At 39.3% G+C, this 19,965-nt stretch overlaps 2 protein-coding genes across 3 annotated transcripts in view; one reads left to right on the top strand and one right to left on the bottom strand.

Annotated features, from left to right (window-relative positions):
• The first annotated feature begins 2,385 nt into the window (after positions 1 to 2,385).
• mpl (MPL proto-oncogene, thrombopoietin receptor) lies at positions 2,386 to 10,603 on the top strand. Its single transcript, XM_087830951.1, has 12 exons — positions 2,386 to 2,569; positions 2,820 to 2,937; positions 3,287 to 3,456; positions 3,932 to 4,083; positions 4,938 to 5,076; positions 5,168 to 5,279; positions 5,804 to 5,973; positions 6,412 to 6,554; positions 6,921 to 7,101; positions 7,332 to 7,413; positions 7,555 to 7,642; positions 9,220 to 10,603. The coding sequence occupies exons 1-12, from the start codon at positions 2,476 to 2,478 to the stop codon at positions 9,676 to 9,678; spliced, it is 1,908 nt and encodes a 635-aa protein (XP_087687077.1). The 5' UTR covers positions 2,386 to 2,475; the 3' UTR covers positions 9,679 to 10,603.
• Positions 10,604 to 11,485: 882 nt separating this feature from the next.
• ddah1 (dimethylarginine dimethylaminohydrolase 1) overlaps positions 11,486 to 19,965 on the bottom strand; it is an 89,401-nt gene continuing 80,921 nt past the window's right edge. For both annotated transcript variants that reach the window (XM_035913492.2, XM_035913491.2), the window contains exon 7: positions 11,486 to 15,154. In XM_035913492.2, the coding sequence (XP_035769385.1) occupies positions 15,038 to 15,154 (117 nt within the window). In that variant the 3' untranslated portion in view covers positions 11,486 to 15,037. The remainder of the gene's footprint in view (positions 15,155 to 19,965) is intronic.

Raw genomic sequence — 19,965 nt, 5'->3', positions numbered from 1 at the left:
AAAAATAATCTTAAATTCTCTCCAGCTGTCAGAAGCTGTTATTTCTCAGTCGCTCATACATACCTTAACAATAAACAACAACAAACATAAGTTAACTTTTTTATATTCTGTCAAGCCAACAGAAGTTTAAACTGAGCATCAGAATGAAGGAGAAAGGTGATTTAACAGACTTTGACGTGGTTGTTGGTTCCAGACAGGGTGGTCCGACTATGACAGAAACTGCTGATCTACAGGGATTGTCATGCATGGCTATGTGTCGGGTTTACAGAGGTTTACTGAGCATCAGTTTTCTGGAAGAAAATGCCTTGTTGATGTCAGAGGTCAGAGCAGAAATCTGAAGGAAAAAGGGAGTCATGCCAGGTACTAACAAAATGTTTCACATGAAGTAGCAGTTGAGTGTAAATGTAAAATCTGTCTTTTCACAATCTGATAAATATCATGAACAGGATCTCCGTTAGTCTCAGTCGTAGCCTTGGCTTTTGTTCCTGCGCTCTCCAACATACCTCCACACACATAATCCGCATTTCTCAAACACATAAACACATACAAGCTTTTTTTTTTTTATATAGAGCTAACATGCAAAATTCATGTCAGAGAAAAGATATTTTTAACACGACATTAAAATATTTCTGCTACTATCTAAATATTAATTAAGTTTACTAATAAACACAACTCCACAGCAAAGCTTTGGTGTTTAGTTGCAGTTCAGACAATATTTGTGGTAGGTCCTCAGCCTCAGGTGTGTCTAAACAAACAAACAAAAAACATATACCACACTGCAAATTCCTGGTAATGAAGATCCTATTCCGTGTTTTGCAACTGTCATATTCATAACGCAGCAATTCACAGTATTTATAGTGAAATTTGGAATAGCTGATAATTTGATTAGCAAAAACTAAAAAAAAATGGTATTAGGCCATTCGCAAAAGTTTCCTCAATGCTATTTTAATCAGTTTTTCAAAAAAAAAACTTCACATATCTATATGATGTTTTTTTGTTTTTGTTTTTTTAAATAAGCTAGAACAAATGCAATGAATATTCTCAGTGCCATGACTGAGAATTACGCCTGCCTGGGACTGCTGTACACTGGTGTCTTAAAACTCACATTCAGACAGCCACTGGTAGCAAAAACCAGTCGTCTCAGAGATTGGTCAACTTTGCAATTTGCCAGCGATTTGTAGCTGGCAAATCGCATCGCATCAACCATCACCGAACATTACGCAAGGTTAATAGTTTCTTAATAACACAGTCAAGTATGTGGATACCATTAGTGCATCTCAAATTATAGTATATGATTTTTTTTGTTAAATAATTCAACTGGAAAGGGTAAACTTTCAAATATTCTATATTCATTACACATAAAATGATTTGGATGATTATGGCTTATAACTAATGAAACTCTGAAAACCAGTATAAGATTATTGAAAAAATCAAGATATGCATTACATGGATTACAATCCAAAAGTCACTACTGTTGCCTTTCATTGCCATAAAGCCATACTATAATTTCAAGACAGGCTTTTTTGTTTTTACAACTGTAAGAGCAAGTTAGTTAGACTCAAGGTTTTCATTTCACGGTAGCAGAGATATAGCAGACATATCTGTGGTGTGGTCAGCACGCATCAAATGATAAGTTTGCTTTTCTGGTCTCACGTGTTTCATTATTACTGTGTTCCAATGACATAAGGTGAACATGCTTTTCTTTTCTATACACGTCTGTGCAAAACAAACAAACCGCCCCCCCAAAAAACTTTAATATAGTTTTAAATAAGATCTTTCGGCGCTTTCCAGTTGCAAACATCAGAGGCATTACTATACAATGTATATACTACTATACAATATAATCCATACTTTTTCTTGTGGATAAAGCCAGATTTTTTTTATTTCCAATCCTAATTAATGATAGTAAAAATTATTTAAACAAAGTTAGCTGGAGGATGAGGTTTAGACGTAAACACGGACTTTTTGAGGTGTTTTTGATGTTCAAAACTGTGCACTGTGCTCTGCGATGCTGCAGTAAGTCAGGAAGCGGTTAATTAGCAAGGTTTTTTTTTTTTCTTTTCAGAGGTTAAAACCTCGCTTCTCTGTTCATCAGTAGGAGGAAAACACTGACAGACTGAATTAGTATCTGTTGAATGTGGTCACCAAAGAATTTGAAGCACCCGAAGAACCTCATTTGTGTTCTTCGGGTTCTTCCTACATTTTCCGAGGTGTCACGTTCTCTGGGATTAGCCTTTCACCGCAACCTTTTTGTTTATTTACGTCTAATCAGTCCACCTGCCTCTTCTTGGTGACTATTTCCGCTATACAGAAAGCTTGCTTCCTGTTTTAAGCACAACCCTTCAATCCTTACCCACCCTTGCCTACTTAAAACCATGCATAGGAAACAGCGTACACACTGTATATACACAAGCCCGCACCGGTGTTAATTTGATGGCCATGGTGGTTTAGAATTTCACAGCGCCTCAATTCAAGATGAATTTCCTCTACAGATTGGGAATATTCCTTAATATTCTGTGGATACAAGCTTTCTTTGTGCCTGGATTACACTGTAATCTGTCAGAGGAAGGTAGGGCTTAAAGGATGGTTTATTTATTAACACTGGAGTAAAATGATACTATGTAACCACACACTATTGCCAAAATGTGAAAATGGGAGCAATACAGATACTCAGAGCATGTTTCTTTGTTAGCGGGGCATAAGGCATTAATATAAACTTTGGGCTCCTTGTTAACTTGAATGCAATGCCCACAATGTCTTTTTTTTTTTTTTGTATTTCCAATATTCTTCATTTATTGTGTTTGTCGTTTTTGGAGCAGATGTTTTGTTCTTGAAGGATGAGCCTAATCCAAAGTGTTTCTCTCGGACAACATTTGATTTCACCTGCTTCTTCGAGACTGCAGACAACAGGACTTATAATTTGTTCTACTCTATAAAGTATGTTAAACACTGTGAATCTACTGAACCTTCTGTATTATGAAAACTCTTAAATACTATTTATGCATTGTGTTTAGACACTTTTTGATACTTCTGGCATGCTACTGATATTTATTTATTATTCTATGTGCACGCTTCTGCTGTATACTGACTACATTTTAGGAAAGTTCTTAGTTAGTTAGTTTTTTTATTGATTGTTTTTGTATTTTTGATAGACCATTTTAATGGTTTATGCACGATAGTCACCTGTATTGCATTTCTTCTTACCCGCAAGGCAAGATGTTTAAAACTGTTTTATTAGCTCATTAATGAGCCCTGCCTGTTGTTTTTTTCTTTCATCCTAATCAAGCTCTCCAGCGCAGAGGTGCGAATTATCCGTCCAGAGAACAGAGAAGGGAACTTTGCTGCACATCTGCTCTTTTCCTGAAGTTATGTGGTTTGTTGACTACATCCTTACAGTCACTGAATCCTTTACGAACGCCACCATCTACACTCGGACTGTCTTTATGAGCGATCACGGTAAGACATCTTGTCTTTTCAAAACTGAATTTTTCATCACATAAAGAGTGTTGAAGAAACTTTACTTAGATACTGTATATTACAAAATTTAAAACATTTTCATCTTTTGATAAAGGTGACGAATAGATGCTGAGTGTTATGGGTTAGATCAAAAATAAGCTGGAGTGAACTGGAATTTCCATGCAGTGAATATAGGTTTTGTATCTTTGAATCCTAGTTTAAAGGACGGGAAGGCTTTAGGATGATTTGCAAGGAAGTAACTATGTTGATTAAAAAGAGAGAAGAAAGCACAAATAGCATTGCTAACTTATTGTGGGTATCACCAGTTAACTAGAAAGTCAGGGGCCACCTCAACCTTTGCCAAGGCACTAGTCAATTATTCCCACCATCTTCCCAACTATAATCCAATACTGTGTTCTTCCTTCTGTGATGATGTTCCAGCCCCAACTCGTAACCCGAGTGTTTTTTCTTTTAGTTCTTTTAGATCCACCAGTTAATCTGTCTTTACACCCAAATGGCCAAGTGGGACAGCTGAATCCTTCATGGACTTCAAACATAAAAGACGTACTAGTGAAGTACAGAATTGAGTACTCCTCTGAGGTCCTTTACAAGGAGGTAGACCTAGAGGTACACACAGCTGCTCTCCTTTGTCTTTCAGCTGTTCCCTTTAGGACTTGCTGCAGCAGATCATCTGTTGTCATCTGACACTACACCCAGCATCCTCCAACCCTCTGCATGTCCTCCTTTCATAAATCTTCTCTGTGGTCTTCCTCTTTTCTTCCTGCCTCGCAGCTCCATCTTAACCTTCAATTGTCCGATACATCCACTGTCCCTCCTCTGCACATGTTCAAACCATCTCAGCCTTGCCTCGCTAACTTTATCTTCAAACGGCTCAACCCCTCTGATGTGCTCATTTCTAATTTTGTCCATTCTGGTCCATTCTTGCTTCTACTGACTTTCATTCCTCTTCTCTCCAGTGCATACCTCCATGTCTCCAGAATCTCTTCCACCTGCTCCATGCTCTTGCTACAGATCATGTTGTCTGCAATCATCATAGTCCACAAAGACTGAGTAGTCTATTGTGTTTTCATCGGTCACCCATTGTGAAGCCTTAGGGTGCTTCACAAATCAGCTTCCCTCTCTAGACCCTGGGGTTAAGACCATCTTTATAATTCTTTAAGTCTTTACGGCTCAACTGCTGTTCATGACAACTGCATTGGATGTGAATTTTTATACAGCTCCCCAAAGTCTATGAAGGTTTGAAGTTATGCATTTGGTGGTTAGTTGTTATAAAAGTCAGTCTAAAGACTCCCTAATACAGAATTCCATTTACTGTCAGTTTGCTGATAACCAGTGCCAGAATTACCAAATGATTCCTGAGCTCTGCCTTCTGAGACTGACTCATCTCATTGTAGCTTATATTTTTGTGGTTACTTTTTTCAAACATACCTTTATGATGATGCTTTTGATTTCTACCTAAGAATGAGGACAACACACTGGATTCTCTGAAAGAAGGCGAGGAGGTTAAAGTGCAAGTCGCTATTAAACCTGATTCACCTTTTGATGGCCCTTGGAGCAGGTGGTCAGATCCTGCGCGAGCTTTGGTTCCCCAAAGTGCAGGTGCGTCCAAGCGAGAATTACAGAGAGAATAAAATGGTACCCATTGAACAGCACCTGGTTGCTCGGTAATGATCTTTTCCATGCTTTTCAGATGACACTGCACTTTTATGCTTCACCTCTGACCTGAAAAATGTCACCTGTCACTGGAATTCAAGCAAATATGATAAAAACAACTTTGGACTTTTTTACCAAATCCTTCACAGGTAACACAAAACACTCGTTCATCACTTCGTGAATTATTACGCACAGGTCATTTTTCCATCCACCTGTGTTGTGGCAGGATTTCATTTAGTGATTTTATGTTTGGCTGAGATAAAAAAGGCTGAAATAAATAAATAAAAAGAAACCAGAATTTGTTCATAAACAGAAAATAAACAAGCGACTGTTTAAGGGATATTGTACACAGCAGTAGTGATATTTATGTAGGTTTTCTTATTTCTTAATATCCTCCTTAGTAAAGACTCAGATCAAATTCTAAGAAGTGTAGAATTAGAAAAGAAGGCCACAACAAACAAAAGCAGCAAAATGATTGCTTTCCTTTCATTTTGCTTACACTGTACATGCTATACTTACAAAAGCATCCATCCAAGCATCCTTCCATCTTATTGTCACACAGTTTGAGCACTAAAATACTCAAACTAATCCAGAGTTTTGAACAGGTCAGTTCAACAGAAATGCATATGAAACTTTTATTATCTGTGATTTGACTTTGTTACAACTCTTGTAGCAAAACCTCGAGGTGGACGGGTTGGACTGAGTGTGTGGCTGATGAGGAAATCACTGACCAGTGTTGTTTCCATGGAGGAGAGTCCAGGGAAGTCAGGGTCAAGCTCACAAACATCTCAGGTCCAAAAAGGAGGACTTTCTACACTGGAGCATTTACACTCAGCAACTCCAGTGAGTGGCATTTAATTGTTTTATTTCTATCATCCTTGGTTATTTTGCATGTGCGATCTGTGTTTAAACTGAAATTATTGCTTTTTTTAAACTTTTTTTTTTTTAATCAAGAAGCAGCTCAGAAAAGTCCCCATTACTAACCAACTGTGCCATGAATGACTAACTGCTATTTTAGTTTGTATGCTGAAGTTTTGCTTCTAAGAACATACTCATACATTTACTCAGATCTTTCAGTCATATAAGTGATTAATATATACAACAGTCCTCTGGTCAGTTGTGAACATGTTCAGACTTGGTTTACCTCACCTAACCTTTCAGTTTGGAGGAAAGGCAGAAGTTTGTTAGCTCTTAAGCTTGCCTGGATTTCTTGAAGGAAACTTTCAGTTAGGCTTGTGGGCCTCCTTTTCACTGGTCTTATGAAAGATTTTTTCTTTGCAGTCAAAACATCCCCACCAACTCATCTGAAAATAATCCTCAAGAAAGATAAGTTGTGCTTGAAATGGGATGCTCCTCTTCCGTCACTGTCAAATTACCTACAGTATGAATTTGACCACCAGCTGAAAGAATATGAAGGATGGAAGGTAAGTAGCTGTGTATGTGTGTGTGCTGTCTTTACTGACATCCAAGGGCCATGTTTGAATTGAATATATCTTCCTTCCTGCCCTTTAGATTCCTTTCAAAACTATTTAGAATTATCATGATGGCAATTATTTCTGTTTGTGGACCAATGATATGAGGTCTAAGCAGTGTCATGGCTGCTCAAGGCTGCTTGATCTTTCCACCAGATGGCGCCAGCGTTGAACTTTTCAGTTTATGTGCAGCGAGCCCATTAAATCACATGCATGAGTGCATTTTAAGAGAAATCTCAAAGGTGTTGTCAAAGAATGCAAAGGAAATAACAGACTATAATCATATAATAATGTGATTTGGTTCCCTTTCTGTTTCAGTATTTCCGTCCAGAGATGTTAAAGGGCCCTAAGACAGACGCATGTGTTGAGGTTCCAGCAGGCAGCCAGTACAGAGTCAGGGTCAGAGCTAAACCCACTGGGCAAATTTACTCTGGCTTCTGGAGTGACTGGTCCAATGTGTTCACTGGTGAAAACCCCCGTGACTCCATCAGTTACACAGGTAAGCCTCCAACAAGATCAAAAATTCAATAAATACAAACTTGACCATAATGTAAAATAAAAAATATCACTAGGTAGAGATGAGTAGATTACTCCTTTCTAAGAACTAGAAGCAAGTAGTTTATTTAACTTTTAGTAGTTTGAAATGTTATCTTTATGTACAATGATGTTCTTTGTTGCTGTAAGGGAACAAACAGATACATTTCAAACTTTGATGCATTGCATTTTCAGGCATGTTGCTCATCGTGTGTATCCCAGTGTTTATACTGATGACAGCCACCATCGGCACCATCGTGTGTGCCCTGCACATCAGGTAGATTTTATTTTTCTCACAGCTCATTCAAAATTTTAATCACCTATAAGAAAATCCAAACCAGGGGATTTTTTTTAAACTAAATTTTATGACATAAAAAGATTTAAGGACATGTTTCCTCTCTTTTGTGCATTTTTATAGGAAAGTCAAGCAGTATTTTTGGCCACCAATTCCAAACCCTGAGAAAGTCTTGCAAGGCTATCTGACAGAGATCAACACGCAGAAGAGGGTACGTTATTTAACTGCATTACCTTGTTTTCTTGGAAAAGTGGACTAGAACCAGATATTATGTAGGATCACAAAACTCCTGCAGGCCCACCCATAGCAAAAAAACAGCAACTATTCTTTGTGGCATGATGATAAGGTTTCAGACTCTCGTTATATAAAAAAGCGCTTGCTTTTAAATGAATTAATATTAATGATATTAATAAATGGTGATCTTTTAACTCATTACAGTATCTAATACAGTAGAACTCTATACTGACAGTCTCCCCCCGGGGGGTCGAATTCTTGGTAGAGAACTAGAAGCATGTCCCTCGTGATTCTAACCTGATGAACTACCTTCTTGTAGACTTCTCCACTGAAAAGTGCTGCTTCGTCTTTGGGCTGTAACCATAGATTCTACTCTGATCACCAGTGTTACACATCAAAGTCAGCAAGGATTTAAATGCATTTTTTACATTTAGATGTCAAAAAATATTTTGATCAAACTAATAGCAGTATGTTTTTTTGTTTTTTTTTCTTTCAAAGGTCTTTTTATTAGACAAAGGTTCCAATACAGTGTATACAATAACACAAAATGCTTCAGAATATTCCAAAATTTCAATCTTGTTCCCACCCTAACCCCTAAAACAACAAATAATTGGCAGCCTGCTGCCCAACTAAACCAAAAAACAAACAGAAAAAAAAAAAAACCAAACAAAAACAAAAAACAACAAACAGACTCATAAAAGGAAAAAAAACAAACAAAAAAAAACCCCAAAACAAACAAACAAAAAAAAAAAACAAGAGGGGGGGGGGGGGGGGGGGGTTCCTTGGACTACTCAGTAACAGTAGTTGTGGGCCTTTCAAAGAAGTCCAGAAAGGGGGACCACAGTTTATAAAATTTATTTTTAGACCCACGAACTGTATATCTAATTTTTTCTAAATCCATACAAGACATTACATCTTTTAGCCATTGCGTGTGTGAGGGGGGAGAAGAGTCTTTCCACTTCAGCAGTATAGCTCGCCTGGCCAACAATAATGAAAAGTTTAATGTTTTGAGTCTGGAGATGGACAGATTCAGATTCTGGACCGCACCAAACATAGCACAGAGTGGCTCTGGTTCAATTTGATGCTGCAGGACTTCAGACATGGTATGGAAAACAGATTTCCAAAAGGTGGACAAAGAAGGGCAGGACCAGTACATATGAAACAATGTAGCAGGGGCACCCCCACACCTTACACAGGCTGGGTCCACCCCTGGGTATATGTGTGCCAGTCTATCCCTGGACCAATGCCCCCGATGAACTATCTTAAATTGGATGAGTGTATGTCGAGCACACATTGATATATTGTGAACCTGGCCAAGGATAGAGTCCCACAGTTCATCCGTAATACGAAAGGTAAGGTCCTTTTCCCATTTAGATTTGATAACAGCTATTGAAGAGCCTTGTAAATTGGAAATTGAGCTGTACAAGGCTGATATTACAATTTTTTTTTTTTTGTTTTTTTTTTAAGAAAAACAAAAGTTAAGTTTGCTCCAAATGAAAGCACTTTTCAAATGATTTTTTTTCCTTATTAAAAATAAATCCCTGTACACTATAGGATCATCCTGTTCTAGAAAAGCTGTGCTCTGAGGAAAACACCACATCTGTAGTGGAGATCATGTCTGAAGGACAGGTTTCAGAGTTTAGGAAGCCGTCAGAAGAATTCGCCAAGCTCCTGTCATCAGAAGGGAGCTTCACCAGCAGCGAACTGGTAGATGGAAGCCCGGGGACAGAAATCTTTCCAGACTACGTGACTCTCAACAAAGACAGTATCTTTCTCTGCTCACAAGCAAACATTTACATATATGAGCATGTGACAGAGAAAGGAGACCATGAGATAGGAGATGAGTACCTTCCCACGTGTTCCTGCTCTGATGGCTCCGTCTGCTTCTCACCTTGCTTATGCAGTGACCTTCTTAACCATTCATATTTGCCTCTGGCAGAGCCTGCAGAAAAATTCAGCTGCAAGGTCACTGCTGCGAGGAGTCCCGGAAACATCTATACTAACTTTCCATAAGAAGAACAAAAAGTGTAGCAAGTGTTTTTGTTTGTTTTTTTTGTTTCCATCAGTGCAAATTTTCTGTACAGTAACCTCTGCACTTTGTACTGTTTGGCTGTAAGTAAAAAAAAAAAAAAAAGGCTACAAAATGAAAACAGAGCTCAGCTATGAATTATTTGAGCATTAACACATCGTTTGGCCCAAGTAAAGAAGCAATTCCGCAAAAAAAGTCGTCATCAACGGTCAGCCCTGATATGTAGTCTTTTAGGATCAGATTTGGAGTTTAAGTTTTTGGTTGGCAGGACTTTACAGCGACTTTCATCTTACTTTCCATCTTCAAATTGTATATTGTATGCAGGGCTGTCTCTATCTTGTGTGAGACAAAATGCTGAGACTATGAGTCTGTGACTGCGTTCAGTGGTGTGACCAATTAAGAATCATTTCTGAGTCTTGTGCTATACTCAGCCATATGCTCACAGGATCCCTCTGCGACACGTTCCGGCTCATTCACACTGCCGCTGTTTATGGAGCAGAGAGTCTTCCGCAGCTGCTTATATTTCATATAATTTAAAGTTGTTATGTTAGCATTTCTTTTGGGGGAGTTTTACACTATTGTGATACAATTTTGTACATCACAGTAATGGAATGCAATGGAGTTTGCTTTGGACCTTGGTGTAGAAGATGTACATTCTTTCTGTATGCTGTATTAAGCAAATTTCCCCTTAAATGTTACATTGTTGCTAAGTGAAGATGACACCCGAGTGTTTTTTCCCCTTTCATTGTCCTACCAATGTTGTATAGTGATTGTACGTGTTACTTTTTAGACATTTTTGCAACTTCCTTTTTTTTTCTTTTTTAAAGAAAGTACAATAATAACTGAAAAAAGTGTTAATTATTTTGTTTTCATGTTTTGCAGTTTTGACAATAAAATTTAACAAAATTATATTCTTTTTGGATTTTCTGTAGTCACTGAACCATTTAGGCTTTGACTGGTATTACGTTTCAAAGCGAAACCCATGAGATGCTCAACATTTTACATATTTGCCTCTGGCTGGGCCTGCAGGTAAGTTTAACTGCAAGGTCACTGCGGCAAGGAGTATCAGAAACATCTATATCAAGTTCCCCTAAAAAGCAAGAACAACGTAAGAAGTGTACTTTGTTTCCAGTGGTGGAGATTTCACGTACAGTACAATATGTAAAGTTGGCTGTGAAAAGGATACAAAATGAGGGTTAGGGCTCAGTGGTGACTTATCTGATGATTAAAAGAAGTGTTTCCACAAAATGACAACGATCAACAGTCAGGCCTGATAAGTAGTTTTCAGCATAGCTACATTCTGAAAGAAATATATGAGATTTTTTCTATGAAGGCTTTTAGAACAAAAACTTTCCCGTCAGACTTCATCTTCTTGCTTTTCTTGCCTCCACCTAAATAACAGCTACAGTATCCTACCTTGAGATATCTTATTTTTATTTTTTAAAGCACAAGCCGTCTTTCTGTGTGTTATACTTTTACTGTCAGTAGGTGGTGGTAGAGATCAGCAGGTGGGCTGTTGTCACAGTAAGTCCTTCTCAGACATGTGGGCAGCTACACTACATGACAGAAACTGGGAGAACATTTAGATTTTGGCTGAGTCTTAAGTTTGTATTTTTATGATATAATCACACACACACACACACACACACACACACACACACACACGATATCCCCGTAAGCAATATTAACTTTGTAGTAATATGAGTAAACTGGTGAGGATGTTTCACTTCAACTCTGTCATAAAAACCAACCAAACAAAAACCAACAGACACATTACAGCTAGATGTTAATTTATTACACAAAATAATTGAAAGGCTCAATGTAAGATGATTCAAATAATTATCACTCACAAACTGTACTTAAGACCTGAGATGAAACATGGGAAATCACAACATCGTGACCACTGGTGCGGACGAGGGAACCACCAGAAAATGAACAAGAATTATTTAACAAAATCACTGCACTGTTTGGGAACACCGTCTTCAAAAAGCAAGAACTGCATTAAATGTTCATTCAGACATTTATTGAATATTTTGGTGTCACTCGGGGAGGTTGATGATTTTAGATAATGCCAGCTCTTGACACAGTACTAATCAGTGTATGACTGTATCATTCACTGTTTGAGAATCACAAATGGCTCTGCAACTACTGTATGCTATCACCTCGCATCCAGCCAGCCGCCTTCTGTAAAATATACTGCCGTCGCACTTTAATGGCACATCTACAGCGTTCGCCAGACCGTATGATATCATGGCCATAAATTAGCCCACAATCGTCTATGAGGCAATCGCAGAGGGTGGGAGAAAAGCGAGCTATGAGAGGGAGACAGTTGAGAGAAAGAGAGAAAGCTTAAAAGAGTCAGTGTTTACTGGCGTACAAGCCTCTCCTCCCAACAAGAATTCTTTCCATGTTTCATCACTGCCCACTTGCCCATACACAAATGTCTGTGGAGGGAGGTTGACTCACCTCATGATGTCATTTCCTTAACTTTCACTTGTAATCAGAGTGAGAAACGACATGGTTTGAAATCTGATGGGCTTTAACATACATACAGTGTAACACAGTATACGTGTTTACGTATGCTATGTTGCCATGTTTACAGGCCCTAAAAACGTGAATTCAGCAACAACAGGAATAAGGCCACCGAGGCAGGTCAACCTTTCAGCTCCTACTGGGACACAACACATGGAAACACAGCAAACAGCTTGTTCTGTATTTGAGTACAAACTCTGACTGCAGTGACATTTGGTCCTACTGGGTTCTGTGAGACAGACAGAGTTTCCCAGCAAGATCTTAGTCAACAGTGGAGTGAAAACTGCCATACGGGGGGGGGGGGGGGGGAAGAGAAGAAAAAAAAATAGAGTAATTAACGAAACTGGCACAGTTAATGATGTGAGAAAACTACACTGCCTTCAGAATCATTCAGCAGGATTGAAGTCATTGATTTTCCAGAGAGGCACTGTAGATTAAAAGAAGCATAGGTGTTCTGTTCGAGTAAATCAGGGGTGGTCAACTCCAGGCCTCGGGGGCCGGTGTCCCTGAACCAACACAGCTGATTTAAATGGCTAAATTAGCTCCTCAGCATGTTCTGAAGTTCGCCAGAGGCCTGGTAACGAACTAATCATGTGATTCAGGTGTGTTGACCCAAGGTGAAATCTAAAACCTGCAGGACACCGGCCCTCGAGGCCTGGAATTGCCCACCCCTGGAGTAAATGAAAGTCTAGTTCAGAGTTTAATAATGAAAACACTAATTTTCCACCTCTGTCGGGTCGGCACAGTCTTTCTTACATGTCTGTCATCCCCTCTTTGTTTATACAATGTTTACATCAACAAAACGTTACAAAACCACTGCAATATAGCATCACTTGACCAGTTACTGCCATAGACTGTATATAAAAGATGGACACAGCTACACATTGGTTTGCAAGGAGCATTTTTGTCATCACCATCTTAATGTTTTGAACCTGGACGAGCAAGAAGTAGGTCTGACTAAAACAAGTGACATTGGACGCTAAAGAATATCCTGCTTCATCTTTACCTTTACGTGTTTTACCCTAAATAGATCAGCATTTAAAATCAATTAAAACAATGCCATATTGTTTTAATTGATGCCGATACGACGGCATTGTTTTATCGGACACCAACTGAGACTATAAACTCATCCATGTTTTCTGAAGTCATACAACAAATGCAAAGTAGGATCATTTTCTTATAGACTTCCATACAATCCATGATCTTTTCTTCTTTTTTTAAACAAGAGGTGTCACCCCCTGGTGTCCATTATAAATAATGCAGGTTTAAGGCACTTCCACACAAGCGTAATTTTTTTGTTTTCTTTTTCCCCAGTCTGGGAGGTGACATCCATCTTTATATATAATCTTCAGTCACTGGTAGCTTCTCTATCGGGTGGCTTTAATAAAAAACAAGTTATAATGCAAAAAAAATAATAAATAAAACACTGTAATCACAACAGAATCTCACATCTCCACAAGGCTTTTCAAGTTTTTTAAGAACTGTATTTTCAGAATAAGAATTCACAATATTTGTTTGAATAAATAAGCAATCTTATGGTTTTGGAAGTTTGTTTTAGCACCACTTGTAAAGGAACAGTACGGTGGCCCTGACAGGCCAAACGGACTGCAAGTTAAGAAAACACCAGCAATAGGAAAAACGAAAACAAAAATAGGAAAAAACACAACCTGACGGACCAGTTGCAGGAACCCAAAACATGGTAGGCGTGTTTTATCATGATTCATATAATACTGATGACGGATTTTTAGGCTAATAATCAGGCTAACACACTTACCTCTCATCTTTTCTTTCCACACAAAACCAATAGATCCTCCACTTTTTTTAAGTGTCTCCCAGTGCAGTTCTTAGCATATTTTGGTTCCTGCAACTAGTCCGTTGGGTTATTGTCTCCCCAGAAACACTTCCCTTGTGCTTTTGGAAATCTGTTTTTTGCCATTTCTTTTTTCGTTTTTCCTATTTCCGTTGTGTTTTGTGTGCTTTTGCAGCATTTTTCTTATTGCTGGTGTTTTCTTAAGTTGCAGTCCATTTGGCCTCTCAGGGCCACCGTAGAACAGAAGCAATTCGACATATAAGAGGAAAAAAAGTGTAACTGCAACAATCACATTGAGATTTTATATCACATCGTAGCAGGACTTGCTTCAAAACACAGTTCTTGAAGAATCAGTGTATAATTCATTACATAAGCAAACACACAGAAAAATTAAATCACAGTTAAAAGGGTGACCATAAACAATGCACATCAATTCTATCATTTTTATTTGTACCCAAATGATGTCTGAATTATTAATACATCTGAAGTCAAATGTTGGTAAGACCATACTGTACAGAGACAACAGCTGACAGGTCCCACTGGGTTTGTCGCCAGCGCAGAGTTGTAAACACTGGACATAAGTGTGGTTCTACTAATGTGGTTCTACCTGCTGTGCAGGTTAAAGGGGAAATTCAACATGGCACATGGTTGACTAATCTGATCTGGGATCAGGTCTTTATCAGACACACTTGTAATTAATGACAACAGCTTGTAGACAAGTGAAGCAGCATATGCTATTGGAAAATACAAATGAATTAATAAGGAGAAAATTTGACGAACATATTGTATTTTAAATCAACTGAACTATTCTTTCAAACTTTTAATTTTATTTTAGTGTTTTGGAGTGAAAGGGTAAACAGATTACTCCCTTTGCCCCTCAGCAACATTAAACTTCCCTACACCTCCTCTGTATACCAGGACAGTCAAACCTTGGGATCCATGGTGATTAGCTAAAGGCTCCGCTTGGTTACCATGCACTGAGAGACCCGGAGTGACCCCGCTTAGATGTTTGCCTTCTTGTTGATGAGTACAGAGCAGCATGTTAGGGATCCATCCACTTTGCCCCTCTCTAAGTTGGACATGGGTATCAGCATGTGGTCCTTCAGCTTCTCAAACACCTGCAGGACACACAGACAGGAGCGCAGCTAGGAATTAGCAAATTTTCCCTGTTCATTTCAATTCAGTAGAATTGGAAAAGGCTAAAGCACAATCTAATGTGAAGTAGTTAAATTGGAAGTGGAACATACGTAACACTTAAGTTTGTTTGCTCAGCTTGTCAACTTGTAATTCTCCGTGATATAAAAGCTCTGCAGAGAGACGCAAATTGTGAAGAACAAGCATTCAAGCTTTCCTGGTCTCCCGGCAAAATATAAAAAAAGAAGAAGAAGAAAAGAGAGAGAGAAGGGAGTGAGAACTATGACGACATTCTCAAAAGACCCTTGTAAAGTAGTGTGTCACTCTGTGGACACCTTCCAGAAAAAAACTAGCGTTTTCCTACCACACTTCCAAACCAAGAGAGTTTTCTCTATAAACTCTAACTTCAACCCTGCTGTGACTTTCAGTGAGGCCTTATGGCACAGCCAGAGGGACCAACTAAACTAATTTTTATCTCATGATGCAATTTGGCTGATAAAGCCTCTGCTGAACCAGATGTCATGTGTAACCTCACCTCACCGAAGTTCTGTCTAAGTCTTGATTCTTTTCTGGGACATTTTGTGTAACGCGGCCAGCAGTACAAATCAGAGCTTTCCTGAAATATTCTCAACATTGGTGCTGACCAGCTATAGACTCCTGTAGCAATTATATACTATTTGAAAATATGTTAATTCTTATTTATACGTATTAGTATCAAACTGAGAAAACCTGCTTGCCATTTGCTGTTTTTTCAAGGATCCGCAGGGCTTGAAGTGTGGGGAGTGGCCAGTCTGGTCCAAACTGTGCTATTTGTGCCTTTTAGGGCATTTTTAATTGAATAAATGAAATAACATTGTCTGAAGCAGCATGCTCGGCCTGTCCAAGAGGTGCTTCAGGTTCAGGTTTGCTGGGTTTTTTTTCTTAGTCTCTTGGGCCCTAATTACACTTATTTCCAATAGAGACCAGTCTGTAACCATCTGCCAACCACATGAGAAAAATTTCTATTTACCAGTTTGTTGGCTGTGAGTTGCTAAAGTATGCTGGTAGTCACTAGATGAAACATACAGTTCTGTGCTAAATACATCCTTCCTATTGCTTTGGTCGTTAGCAGGTTGCCAAGGTTGCTCATGGTTTGCAGGGAAGAGGCAGAGTGGTTTGACTGAGAAACCAGCAACTGCTGTCAAAAAGTGCAGCAAAAGCTGGAAACAGACAGTTCCCCTTCAAAATAAACATGGTGGCTGCAATAGTGACTCAAAACTTTCACATTGTTCTTCATTTCTGGCTTGCATTGGACTTTTTCAAGCTTTATTACTGTTTGGGTAGCAGTTAGCAAGCATAAAGTCGGCATCTTCCAAGCAAGCTACAACAGCTAGAATCTGCTTGTGACCAAAGCAATCATGAGGAGGTTTTTGGTGCTCTTTGTGAACAATTATCTATCAACTGTCAGCAACCTCCAGCACCCATTCAACAAGTGGTTAGGGAATACAGATTTTTTCCTTGCTATCACTAGTTGCCAAATAGTGGACGACCCATCTCTAGGGCTTTACAACTACGGATTTACTTAGGACTATTTAGCAAGTCTCTGCAGTTTATCGAGACAGGTTTTACTTAACAACATTAGCTGATAACTTGGCACTTTAGCCTTTTGATGAAACATTGTCACCCCCATCCCCCCAAAACAACAAACAAACAAGAAACCCACAATATTGTCACAGCTAAAATGCTAGTAGAAGTAGAGGCTCAGAACCCAGGGAGTGATGATGGTTAGTTCCATCTTTTATATACAGTCTATGGTCTACAGGCATGGCAGCAATGCTTTAAACTAAGCAACATGCTGACAAGTGTTGTCAGTGAATACAACACACAACTTAGCCTATTGCTAAAGCTAATAATACAGTATGCACTAGAATTGTGGGGAATATGAATGGGTGCACTTATTGGAAACCTGACCCAAAGTTGTAAAGGTAGAAATAAAGACAAAGTCAAATAAAAATAAAATGAAATAAAAGCTTCATGGGGAAAGAGAGTGATAGAGAAATACATTTGAGGTCACTAAAGTTAGAATGATTTTCCCTCTGGAAAACAATCCTGGACTAACCAAGCAGAACTGCCTCTCAAAAACATCTTAAGTTTAGACCATATAATCAGGGAAAATTAAGCTTTCACAGTATTCTCCCAACATAACATCACTAAATCCTCTGCTCTTTATAGCACCTCTGAAACCAAAGTCTCTCTTTTTTTGATCATTTCCAGCTGAGTTCTCATTACTTCAGTTGAGATTTATATGCTGGGTCAGGGTGGCATGATCTCAGCAAAGTAGCAGTTGCTATATTTCACCGGACCTTTTGTCTGCTTAGTTTCGATGTGTCCAAACAGAGCCCTCAACAGCAGCTGCCAGCACTAACCGTTAAAGGTGCCCCGTCTCCACCCCCATCCGACCCTACAAATCCTCTCTCATGACCCCCTGCCTTTGTTGATGTGGAACTATTATGTAACTTCACGAGCTAACTAAAAATAGACCGGAGATCAGCCAGACAGTGTTTAGAGTCAGAAAGCAGCAGACATCTTGCAGTGTCTTGGTAATTGTGCTGACAAATCTCTACATCTCACTGAGGGAACAAGCAACAAGTTCCCCTGGGAACTGTGCTAGACGGGATAGTCAGCTCAGATAAAACTGCCCTTGCTACATTACGGCTTGTATTATCTCTCGGAGACTGAAAGCATGAATGGAGATTTGAGAAGGTGTGTACTGGTATTCATTTTAAAGAACAAGGGTTATGTGCAGAGCTGTAGTAATCACAGAGGGATAAAGTTGCTGAGCCATACAATAAAGATATGAGAAAGAGCCGATGAAGCTGAAGAGTTGTTAAGAAGTGAGGTGATGATCAGCGAGCAGCAGTATGGCTTCATGCCAAGAAAGAGCACTACAGACCCGATGTTTGCTTTGAGAGTGTTGATGGAAAAGTACAGAGAAGGAGCTGCACTATGTCTTTGTGTATATAGAGAAAGCAACCGATAGGGTGCCAAGAAAGGAACTGTGGTACTGCATGAGGAAGTCAGGAGTGACAAAGAAGTATGTGAGGCTGGAAAGGACATGTATAAGGAGAGTGAAACAGTGGTGAGGTGTGTAGTAGTAGGAGTGACGGATGGTTTAAGGTGGGTGTGGGATTACTTCAGCTCTGCGCTCCTTCATGTTTACATTGGTAATGGACATGTTAGCAGATAAGTTCAGGCAGGAATCTCTGTGGACTGTGACATTTAGAGACAGCATTGTGATTTGTAGTCAGAGCAGAGAGCAGGTGGAAGAGAGTCTGGAGAGGTGGAGGTATGCTCTGGAGCAGCGGTCCCCAACCTTTTTTGCGCCACGAACCGGTTTATGCCCGACAATATTTTCATGGACCGGCCTTTAAGGTGTCGTGGATAAATACAACAAAATAAAACTAGTACCGGTACCGAAAAAAAGAAGATTTATTCATAACACACGTGAAAAGACCAAGGAAAACCGAGTAAACGATAAAAACGATAACAAAATAACGCTGAAAACCAATAAAAACCCTGAAAACCATACATTTCACACCTGAGCCTCAACTCTTGTGGCCCGGTACCAAACGACTCACGGACCGGTACCGGTCCGAGGCCCGGGGGTTGGGGACCGCTGCTCTGGAGAGAAGAGGGATGAAAGTCAGTAGAAGAGTGAAAGGAAAGGTTTAGAAGATGGTAGTGAGATCTGCTTTGATGGATAGCTTGGAGATTGTGCCGAACCCAAAAAACAGGAGGATGAGATGCTCAGATTTTACTTTGAAGTCAGAAAGGCAAGGATGAGATGGTTTGGACATGTACAGAGGAGGGATAGTGGATACATTGGACAAAGGGTATTGAAGATAGAGCTGGCAGGCAGGAGGAAAAGAAGAAGACAAAGAAGACTCATGGATGCTGTGAAGGAGGATATGCAGAGGGCTGGTGTGACAGTGAAGGATGCCAGACATTGCGTGAGATGGATGTAAATGATCTGCTGTAGGGAACAGCCAAAAGTAGTAGAAGTTACATCTTGTGCTATTAATATTTTTCCCTGTCTTCAGGCTACAATTTCTCAAAAGACAGTTTTTGGAGCCAAAACTGTGTTCCAGGTCAATTTCTGAAGCATTTGAACCTTTCAAAGGAAACTGGTTCATGGAACTAGCATACATATCTCAAATAGTGCTCCAAATGTTCTGTTAATATGTGCTTTCAAAAAGGGAAGTATGATATGCTCAAGATTTTATTATGTTCAAGTTGAATTCCTTCAGTTAATCTTGTTGAAAAAAGTCTTCACTGTGGATTCTAGTCCAAAGACGCATAATTTGGTGAATTTTTCCTTCTAAAAATAGCTGGCGGAGGTTGAGGTTTCAACCACAGAGTACATTTTGAGGTTTGAGTACTGTCTCTGCAGATCGCAGGTTGCCAGGTTCAATCCTGTGAGAATCCTTTTGACTTGTTGTGATGTGGAATGACCCCAAAGCATCTAAATAACAGTTACGGCTCAGCCTGTCCAAACCCCAAAGAGACGGAGGTGAGACAATAACATGTCATTCACGTCAAGCGACTGTAGCAAGTACGTGTAACGGGTGAAAGGCACATCTTGAAAAATAAACAGCACGTAAGTAGGTCACTGCATGTTTCAGAGATATTTGAGAGAGCACGTAGCTGTGTGTATCCGTGTAGTGAAAATGTACATGGCGAGACAGCCGCTGAGCCAACATGGTTTCTCAAAGTCTGTCAAAGACGTATTATTTGCAATATATTTGATGAGTAGAAG

Source organism: Neolamprologus brichardi, chromosome 17 (assembly GCF_056152115.1).
Source record: "Neolamprologus brichardi isolate AB-2024 chromosome 17, ASM5615211v1, whole genome shotgun sequence".
NCBI classification, from domain to species: domain Eukaryota; kingdom Metazoa; phylum Chordata; class Actinopteri; order Cichliformes; family Cichlidae; genus Neolamprologus; species Neolamprologus brichardi.
Note: the sequence above shows the minus strand (reverse complement) of the source record. Positions and strands in the feature narration are given on the sequence as shown.